General features: G+C 30.8%; 1 protein-coding gene across 1 annotated transcript; it reads right to left on the reverse strand.

Annotated features, from left to right (window-relative positions):
- Positions 1-10,398: 10,398 nt before the first annotated feature.
- On the reverse strand, positions 10,399-11,035 carry LOC111390213. The gene has a single exon (XM_023015219.1). The coding sequence runs from the start codon at positions 11,001-11,003 to the stop codon at positions 10,551-10,553; it is 453 nt and encodes a 150-aa protein (XP_022870987.1). The 5' UTR covers positions 11,004-11,035; the 3' UTR covers positions 10,399-10,550.
- Positions 11,036-11,237: the final 202 nt, after the last annotated feature.

The following is an 11,237-nucleotide window of genomic DNA, read 5'->3' on the forward strand; positions in this document are numbered from 1 at the left end:
ATGAGTAAGGCCACTCAATTTAGTATGACGTTTGAAAAGTCAAAATTACTTCTGAAATTAAGAAATTGCTTTTAAATATATTTGAATAATTTTAAAAAAATATTTTCTTAAAAGAGCTCTAAATTAATCTTTTGTCTTCTATTGTAATTGAGCAATCAGCTCTTAATGAAAGAAATTTCTTCTAATCTTCAATAAATTGTAACATAGCCGATGGCCCTCATGAAGATGGATTTCATTTAGGATATTCAGTCAGTAAAGAAAGAAAGTCTAACTTTACGAAATTACACATGCAAAGACAACGTAATGGTTTACAAATAAATTTCATGAAAGATTTACTAATCAACACCAACTTGCTCTCAAACAATAGGTTGAGGACTAGTAGTGAAATTTTCCCTTGTTTAATATTCATCTCAATTGCCCACTCCAAAAGATAAAAAGTAAAAAAGTAAATTCTGTGACCTTGGATTTGTTTGTAAGTTTACCTTTTTTGCTTAATCTTCAGTCTGCCATCATTTTTCCCCAATAGAAAACAAACACTCTTCTTGAGAGTCGTACCAAAAAGCAGAAACTTTTTGATGGACACTTGTGCGTGGAATAAAGCTACTTAATCAAATGGAAAAACAAGAATTGAAGAGACAGATTAATGTGTCAGAAAATGATTGGATATTTTTGTTTTAACTTTTCAAATTGTCCAATCATGTATCGACATGTATTCCATTTAAATTTTAGTATGAATGAATAGCATGATTGCTTGTGCGTGTATTAGTTCCCGTTTTGGTCATTAATCCACCACCACCAATGTTCTTCTAGTCTGCATTATTGCATTCGAAATAATCGTTTGGACAGGTGTAAGTTGTGAGTTTGATTCTTCAATTTAAGCATCTCCAAACGTGGTGTAAAATAAATTTAAATTGTGATATAAATCTCATAAGTGATCAAAAATCTTTTCAATAGAGAGATGCAAAGGACATGCAAACTACATTTTTCAATGAAAACGTAGAATAAAAAATATAAATTTACATCTTTTTTTACATCCACAAGGGACAAAAAGTTTATTTATGTATGTTCATTGAAGCAAAATTTGAATCTAAATCCATCGAAATGTAAATGAGAATGCAAAAGTAATTTTAAAAATCTTAGCCCCTTGTTTGGCTTCCATTAAATTCCATTTCATTTTTCTCTCTTCTATTTTCAACCACACAATCTTCCATAAAATAAAATTTCACATAAATCGAAAATTTTTCTCTCCACCACTCATTTTTCAAAAAAATATTATTCCATCAATTTTCACATAAAAAAATAGGGGCCAAATTTACAATAAATTTTACCTTACCGTCAAAGAGTTCATAGCCCCCTTTGGCCCCCATTTTGTAGAAATGAAAATGGGCGGAATGGTGTTTTTTTTGGAAAATGAATTGTTGAAAAAGAAGGAAATATTTACGTGTAATATTATTTTTTTTCAAAGATTGTGTAATTAAAAATAAAAAAAATGAAATAAAATTTAATGGAGATCAAAAGTGGCTATTTCTCTAGGAATTGGTGGCCCAATCCTTGTGATTGAGTTATAATAAATTATAACAATACGGCAAGCAAACGTGGCGATACATATGCGCATTTAATGAATAGTAAATTTTAGTTGATATTTTATCAGCGTGCCGACTTGCCGTTTATGTTCTATTTTATTATTTATTACACTCGCATTTCTAACAGTTTAAAATTATGGTACGCGTGTGCTCAACTAACACCTTTATTTGACATTAAATGACCCTATAATGCTCACATAGTCACGTGTTGAAGTAAGAAGATAGGTCTCATAAATAAAGATTTTAATAATACATTCTCTCAATAAAATAATGTCGTAGTGTACACACGATTTTACACCCCCTCACATGAAGGGGGGTCTACAAATATTTTATTACGTGTGGACCCCCCTCCATGTGAGAGTATGTAAAATCGTGTGTACATCATTGTGTACACACAGTATGGTCCATTTTTAAAAAGGTCTACCAATGGGGGAGGAATTTATTTTGAAAAGACATTACAATAGTGTTATTACTTATGTGTTAATTTAACATTTAAATAAATATTTTCCTTCGACAAAAGACATTACAATAGTGTTATTACTTATGTGTTAATTTAACGTTTAAATAAATATTTTCCTTCGACAAGGAATATGTATGTCACCTTCTTCTTCTTCTTCGTTTTTTTTTTTTGAAGTGCAAAGATACAAATGCTACATTTATGAAAGATTGGAAACATATGGTGGAATTTACCCTATACTTAGTAATGAAATAAAATAATGAAGTTGTGATTCTATGTAGGGAAAATTATTTATGCCTTGTTTGAGCCACATTATTTAAAATAAATACATTTTTCACATTGATTTGACATGATTTCAATCACATATTCTTCAATAAAATAATATTACATGCAAATTCAAAATATTTTCTTATTTTTTAATCACACATTTTTCATTAATATACTATTTAAAAATGTATTTTTATTTCAATAATGTGGCTCAAACAAGGGCTTAAATGGTAAAAAAAAAAAAAAAAGGAAAGTGTCCCCTTAACACGCGACGAATTCAGGAATTCAAGTGAGTTAGTGTAGATCTAGACTGCCTAATATATGAAAGGAAAAAAAAAAATCGATAGAGGCAGCAAGGGCGATCTTCATGACTCACTGAGTGCTTGCTCCCTTGTCTACGGTGTGTCCATCTTGTCCTTTTATTTTTGTTGTGTATAATCTTCAAATTGTTAGTTTTATAGTTCTCTGATTTTGTTATTATATGCTTGTGTATTGATTTTATAATAGGCATTGGAAGTTGGATATTGAAGATTTATTAAAGGAATATCATGTTATAATTTCAATGTTAAGACTTATATATTGTAACATCGATTGTATTATTTAAAATGTGAAATCAGCGCTGTTTGTTCTCTAATAATTTCTTAAACTAGTTTATCAGTGGCTTGGAGTGGGGTTGGTTCATGGTTGGGTGGAAAATATGAAACTTTTATATATTTGTTTTTAAATTAATTTTTTTTTAGCTTTTTTAGTCAAGAAAATCATTTGACGAAATCGCCCCTTAAAATAAATACTAATAAGGGTAGTTGCTTTGCACCCATAAAACTAAGGGTGCGTTTAATTACAAGTATGAAATTTGCATGAAAAGAAAATAAATTCTAGACAATTCAATTGTTTAAAACTTATTTAAATGGAAATTAACAATTAAATGTATTCGATTGATTTGATTTTCAACCTATAAAATATTATATTTGTCCATTTTTATTTGTGTGTAGATAAGAGAGAGTGAATTACTTGGAAAATAAAATTTTACTCCCCCCAGAGAAAATATTTTTCTTGATTTTGAGGAAAATATAGTTACGTGACCAAAAGCAGGAAAATATTTTCCATGGGAAAAAATATTAATCAAACAATACAAAAGTAGGAATTTAAATGAAAGAACACATTTTTCATAAAAAATATTGACAATCAAACGGATCCTAAACGCATTTGGGTGGATTCCATATAAAAGGGCCATGTGCACCACATTTGAAAAGTTTGAAACGACAACGCAACTTGAGCAAAGTTTTGGAACCATTTACGTCAGTTTTCCCATTCTTTTCAAACATTCAATCATCTAAAGTTGTCTCACTCTATCACAAATCTCTTCTTTTTAGATGTACATTATCCCTAAAAACATAAAAAAATGATAATAATACTATTTTGAATCTATTTGTTTGATTTAGAGTTCTAAGTTACGTTCATATGAACAAGTTCAACCAAATACATATTTTCATAGATTGTTTGGGAGTGATTTTTTCTTCAAAAAAAATTAATTTTTTAACCGTTATTTCACTATTTTAACCGTCATATTTGACTTCTCCTCCTACAAATGAACCCTACTTTTCTCCTAACAGTCAAAAAATCAATTATCAAAACCACTCCTAATCAGGCTACTTTAGGATCCAAGGTGATTCCAGATTATAGAATTGTGTGCAAGGGCATTTTGCACAGTTCCATCTAAAATGGCCCATTTTGACAATATAAAATTTCAGTTATTTTTACACTTATGTCATCAATTTTTATTGTTGTATTGTTATCCTTAACCATCAATTAATTGACGCATTTTTTTGGTGACAATTTCTGTTAAAATATTTTATAAATGTGCTTCGAATTGATGGTAAATATATTGTCGAACTATTGCATTTATTATTTAATTTGCTTATCTAAAATATGAGTGACAAATAAGTCTTTTTACATTATTCTAATTAAATTTTTTGGATCGAAACCATCATCATAGACAAGATACACTAATTAATAGTAGGTAGATGGTACGAATGTGATTAAAAAAAAAAGTTGAGGCGTAATTTCGAAAATGAATAAAGATTAAGAACTTCATCACAAAAATTGTAATGCAAATAAAGTTTAGGTAATTTCTCTTCTAGAGTGTGTATGTACATGTATATTAACGTGCAAATGCACCAAAAAATGGTAAAAATGTGCTCGTGACCTATGTGAATTCGATAATTTTGAACGAAACCTTGTACTAATTTCAAACAGATTGATACATCACGAAGTTCTAGTTTTATAACCTGATCTCATTTGAGTCACTTACTAGTTAAACTTCTTTGAATTAGATTGTGCAAAACACGTACGATATAGCGCCAAATGATGATAGTCATCTTATTCATGGTAAAAAAATGTATCATTCTTCCATCAACTGTAGTGAATATCTTCTTCTTCAGAATATGTAAAACTGGTAACTCGATAGCTCTGCCACCAAATATATATACCATCTCCCCACTCCTTGAACCCACTATTGTCCAGCTGAAGCAAGCGTACAAACATAAATAGTACCTGAGTGAAGATACATGTAAAGAGCTTTATGCTCAATATCAAAATGAAACATACAAGTAAGAACCGCAAGAAGATCACCAAAATGTTGGGGTTTTGTAATTGGAAATTTCGCTTAAAAATAAATCCTTACTTAAGATTGAATGATACAAAGCTCGTCTTATTCCTAACATGAATTTATCAAGAGTCATTGAGTCCTATGATGAACCCAACTACTAAATGAGTGGATCTTTCCATTTCTACATCTCTTGGTAGGCAAGTCAACCACTTGATGTGAACAACACATTTCACCATGGGCAACTTGATGAAGAAGTTCGTATGAGTCAGACATTTAATGATTCTTGGACTCATCATATGTATCATTTGCTCAAGAGTCTTCATGGCTCGAAGCTAGTGCCTCGGTCTAATTCGCTTCCCTCGTAAACATAATTAGTTCTCTTGCCTCTGTGACATCTCTTTTACATTCGTATTTCTTTATCCGTAGTAACAAAACTAACAAGTCTATCCTTATTTAGTTTTTAATTTATGACTTGTTAACTACAAGGAACTCTTCATCGTTCATTTAGCATGTTATTATTACACTTCTCTATTCGATTTTCAACAAAGGATCTGAGTTATCTTCATTGCATCATCGGTATAGAGGTGATTCCAATGTCTTTGTTTCCCAACATAAATATAAGGGTATGTTTGATAACCATTTTAAATGGAATTCGAATTCCAACTCCCATTTTTTTCCTTGTTTGATTGCCAAAAATTTCCAGACAATTAGTTTTCTTGCCTCCCCTCCCACGCGCCTCTTTTCCTTGTTTTGGCTGAATTGTTTTTCCACCAAAACACTTGGTATCAGTGGTTTAGATTCCGCCAACACACTTTGTAAAGTCACTTTTGTAACTCAACTTTGTTGAAGTAAAATTATTGATCGAGTCATGCTACACTTACAAAGCTAGATTACAAAGTTAGGTTACAAAATGACATCTACACCAATCATTTCAAAAATAAATTTTTAAATCATTTCAAATCAATGATCTACATTTTGCCAACACACTTGATATCTTCACTTTTGTAAAGTTACTTTGTAAGAGTAGCTATATTCTTATTGATCAAACAATTTGTGACACGCGTCAATCTGTACTTTGTTCTTACATCAATGATGGCACTCTAGAGATGAAAGATATTCAATTTTGAAGTTGTGCTTGAGACATGCAAAATCTCTTTTTCCCGACATGATATTGCTCGCGATTTCTTTGAGCTGAGCACATTGGGCTGTTGCTAAACATCGTATTCGGTGCATAAAGCATACTCTTAACCAATGTTCTAAAAAGCTCGTCTAAGCAGCGCCTAGGCTCAAAATTCGGACACAACGTCTCGCTTCATGTGTTGACCTTTTTTTTTTTTTTTTTCAAATTCTAAACGGTTGGATTTCTTCCTTCTGCTCTTTCGTTGACCTTAAAAGATATTTATTAATTTTTTTCTTTTTTCTTTTTTTCTTTTTAAAGTTCTTTTATTTGACTTTAGTTTATTAATTTTTTTATTTAAAAAAAAAAAACATTTTTAGTTGACTTTAATTTCAAGTTTTTAAAAGACTTTATACGTACAAAGGTAAAAAAAATAAAAAATAATAAAGATTTATCCAATAAAGAGTAGAGTAAGATTTAAGTTATGGTATTATCTACATTATATAATTATGATTTTGAGAATTATTAGTTTGTTGAAAATTTTGAAAGCATGTATAAAATTCCTATATATCAATTAGATAAGATTTATCTAGTTGAAAATTGAAACTACGAAAAATGGTCTAATTTTTACATTTTAAAAACTTAAAAATTGTATAATTGACTAATTATAGGAATTATTAAATAAATATAGTATTTTACAATTTTAGATGTTTGGTGTGTATTATTTTAATTATTAAATGGTTAAAAATTAAAAATAAGAAAATGTTATTTTTTATGCTCAAACTTCATCTAGGCTCACTTCTAGTTCGTAAAGCTTGAAGTTTTGCCTCCAGGTCTATCCACGCTTTATGTTTATTAAAACACTGCTCTTCACTACAACCTTTTTATCATATGTTATTAATAATTGACTTGGTAACTCACTTGAATGCTAATTAGGCTAGCAATCTACATTATTTTGTGACAATCATATCTACGATAGCAAGAAGGTAAAATTGAGAGAAAATTTGAAAAATGGGCAAAAACTAAGGTTGTATTTGGCTTGTTATTTCAAACTGTATCCAGTTTTGGAAAACACCCCAAACTCGTTTGGTTTGACATTTTCGAAAGCAAGACTAAATTTATAGTAGTGAAAACTCTAAAAAAGTTTAAAATATGGGAAATAAATATTTAAATAGAATTTTATTTACATAAAATTCTAAAAATTAAAACTTATAAAAAAACAAAAATAAGAAATTCTAAAAAAATAAAAATTTGATAAATTCTAAAAAAAAAATTGAAAATAATATTCTAAAAAATTCTAAAATTCCAAAAATAAAAATTTAGAAAAATAAAAAAAGGTTCAAACTCCTAGTGGTTATTTATATAAAAATTTTAAAAAATACATTTAAATGAACAAAAATAAAAATTCTCATTCTAAGTCATTAATTTTTATTTTCCATATTCTTTCAATTAAATTTATTTTTTGTTTGTGTTTTACTTTTATCGTGAAAAAGAATTGTCAGGTTGACCAACTTTAAAATGTATATTACTTGATAATATATTAATCTAAAAATAATTTATTTTACTGAATAATTTTATGAAATAAAATTTCACGAAACAATTTTTTTCTCAGAATTTCAAATTTAAGGTATTTTCTAATTTTTTCATTAAGAAAACAGTTTTTCAAATTGGATTGCGCTTGATCTAAAGAAGGGAAATTTTGGTAAATTTTTTCGTGAATTTCAATGGGAGTGGATTACAATAAATACAAGTAAATTAGAAAATCTCGAGCATACAATTTTCTTAGGACAGAAATTAGATTTTTGAGTGCACAAACATAGATGGATTTTGAAGATTGCATAGGGGAAGAAATTGAAGCTTCTGCGAGTTGTATTTGAAATTTTCTTTTTACTCTTATTTGAACTCTTAACGTACTTAACTTCTTGTTTGTGTTTAACTATGATTTTCATTTTTTTTAGCTAAATTCATAGTCAAGATGAACAGTATAGCTTTATCTCAAATCCTTGCTTTTGATTATTATAAAGATATGGCTTCTATATATCGTCGTGTATCATCATCGTCATCATCACCGTGCTTGATTCAATTAATTTGTGAATGATAACGAGTTGAGATGTGAATTATTTGTTTAGATCAAATATTAAAAGCTGGTAATTTAACTAGAAAAAAATTAAAGATACGATCTCAGAATTTAGTTCAATTGGTACCGACATTCGACTTAAGTTCCTCTTAAGGGAAGTTCAAAGATTCGAATAGTTGGGACCACAACATAGTTTCGCATTAAGAAGGAACCTAATGGACATTAGGTGAGCGAACGGATCCATTGGAATAGCCCCTGAGCAAACGTACAAAATGGAGAAAGTTTATGTGACTTTAATGTATCAATAGAAGTTGTTTGCCACTATAAGAGATACGTCTAAAAAGGCTGGTTATGCCCCAGTCCAAATACCTGGCTATACCAAATTTATAAAGGAGATTCTATCCAGCGACAGGAAGTTGGAGAAAAATGAGACGATCATGCTGTAAGCGTGAAGTCAAGAAAGTTGACCACCAGTGTCTGTTGAAGCCAGAAATATCAATTGGGAAGTCACGATTGGTTAAATTGACAAAATGTGAGCGATGGAGCTCGATTTTTTTGGTAATAGTGCAGAAAGTGAGCATAACTTTGTACTATTGAGAAAGTTTACTGTGAAATTGGATGTGCAAGAGCTGATAGCTGGCTTGGGGTGGGTGGAGCCAATGATAGTCGAAGTGGATGGTGTGAGAGAAGGTTGGTGATGGTGGTGGTGGCGGCGGCGACAACGATGTCTATGACAACGACCGGTGCAGTAGATGAATCAATATCTTTTTAGCTTTTTTGTTTGGACAATGTTACATATACATAATTTTTTTACCTAATCATTTATCTACTACTCACAATAGAGGATAGGGGCCACATTTGGAAATTTTTATATTCACGCCAGGCCGCGTGCGTTGTGAGAGAGGGGACAACTTTCGATAGTCGATACCCCCAATTCGATACGAATAGAATTATTTTTTTTGTTTATCATTCATGGAAAGTTTCTTTAGCCCCTACCTCTCTCTCTCTCTCTCTTTTTTGGGTCAACTCATGGTTTTTTTGGACAGAGCCGTCCAAGGGATCCCGCACTGTAAAATAATTAAACGTCTGGAATTGTTATTCCACTACTGAAAGGTTTGGGAATGCCAATGCAATTCATCCAGATATGCATCTGTTTGGTATAATTTAAAAAGTTAATAAGAATTTAAGTCAAAGTCAGTATTTAATTTTAAACAATGCTATGTAATATTACAGGTGCTACAACACTACCCTGTATGGCATAAATATGGCATTTGATTATGGATAAATCTACTTGTACGTAATTTGATTATTCTATTAAATGTGGTGTTATGAAACCCACTTAATTGGATCAATTGTGTGCAGCCACATAAGGTGGTGCTTTAATACTCGTGATGTCTACATTACTGTTAATTTTAATCAGATATTTCAGGGGACTCACAACTTTTATTAATTTTTCAATCACATATTTCATCAACTTTACTCAAAATTTATTAAAAATCTAATTTCTAGCTACTGAAGGGATTACATTACACGAATTTTTCCATATAATGTTCTTGGTGCTTAAATAAATAAGTAGCAAGACTGCAAATTAGATATGCCAAATACCTACATTAAAATGACAAGTTTTTCAATAAAGAAATTTATACCAATCAGTATAATTAAATTCGATGATTTTATATGTACCGAATGGTGTCCCCCTCTCACAATGTATGTAGACTCCACGTGAATTTAAAAATGCGGACATGTGGTCCCCTGTTGTGAGTTACTGATAAAAAATTCGATAAAAAAATTCGATACGTGTAACATTGTCCAATTAAATTTAGCATGGTAGTGGGTCTTATCCTAGAGTCAAAAATAGCATGGTAGTGGGTCTTATCCTAGAGTCAAAAATAACAAGTATTTCATAGATGCTTTTGTTATACTATTTCCAAGCAATATAATGCACTTTGTGTACATACCCACTTGGATGTAGCAATGAATATAGGCTAATTAAATTTATTTATTTTTTTAGCACGACAAATATAATACTAAAAAACTTATTTGAATTGACATGTATGTTATAATTTAAAGAAAATGGACTAAGAAGATGTCTGAATTTAATAAAATAAAATACATCCCTGTTTGATAGTAATTAAAATCAAGAATTGAATTCAAATCAAAGTTAACAATCAATTTTAACCGTACATTTCGTGGGATCCACAACTTTTCAACCACACATTTTATCAACTTCCATCAAAATCTACTAAAAATTTGATTAAAGAGAAGCAGCTTGTTTAACTTGTTTGGGTTTCATTATAATCACCTTACAATATAAAACAAAGTCAAATACTAATTTCAATCACAAATTCTTAACTGCTACTTCTTTATACATTGGGAATCACTACTCACCTCCATTATAATCTCATTATAATTTTTCCCAAACAAGCTTCTCATGTTGATGCTTACAAAATCGGACTTCTTGACACTGAATAGCTTCTGAATTCTGGATAAAAGTCGGTCTTCACAGCAACATGTTCTCCGAATTCACAGGGCTTGTCTTCATCAATCCTTCCAATGGTAACAGTCGGACTCCGGCCCACTACATTTGGTTCCGGCTGGTGTCTCCTCCTCCTGAGAGAGTCGTCCCCTTTGATACTTCCGGCGAGGCTCCTAATATTCGTGGCATAGAGAACTTCATCATTGTTTGAGAATGATGAGTTGACACTGAAGCTTTTTGGCAAATTTGTGAGTACTTGTGGTGCTGCAGGCCACCCCACTGATAAATGAGCTTCTCCGGTGCAACCTAAAAGGCTTTGGACGTACAAATCCCTCGCTCTCGACAGAACCCTAATCGGGGCTTTAATCAACCGTCTCACTTTGCTCTCTTTCCGGCTGCTGCTGCTCTTCCTCTGCATATCTCCACTTCTGCTTAGCTTATAAAATATAAATCGATTATTGGACCTGAATGGATCATATACATATATATAATGCTGTCTTTTATACTGACAGAATTTATTCGAAAACGACGGGCAGAAAATAGGGTGGCCATGCAATGCAATGTTCAATGAGCAATCTATGTGTGGACTTTGTCACGGGCGCGACTAGAGTTAATGCAATGACGATGTAACAATTTTTTTTTTATTAATTTA

Source organism: Olea europaea, unplaced genomic scaffold (genome assembly GCF_002742605.1).
Source record: "Olea europaea var. sylvestris unplaced genomic scaffold, O_europaea_v1 scaffold661, whole genome shotgun sequence".
NCBI classification, from domain to species: domain Eukaryota; kingdom Viridiplantae; phylum Streptophyta; class Magnoliopsida; order Lamiales; family Oleaceae; genus Olea; species Olea europaea.

What these genes read in the sequence shown, in the direction of transcription:
- LOC111390213 (XM_023015219.1), bottom strand. Translation starts at nt 11,003, where the DNA reads ATGCAGAGGAAGAGCAGCAGCAGCCGGAAAGAGAGCAAAGTGAGACGG.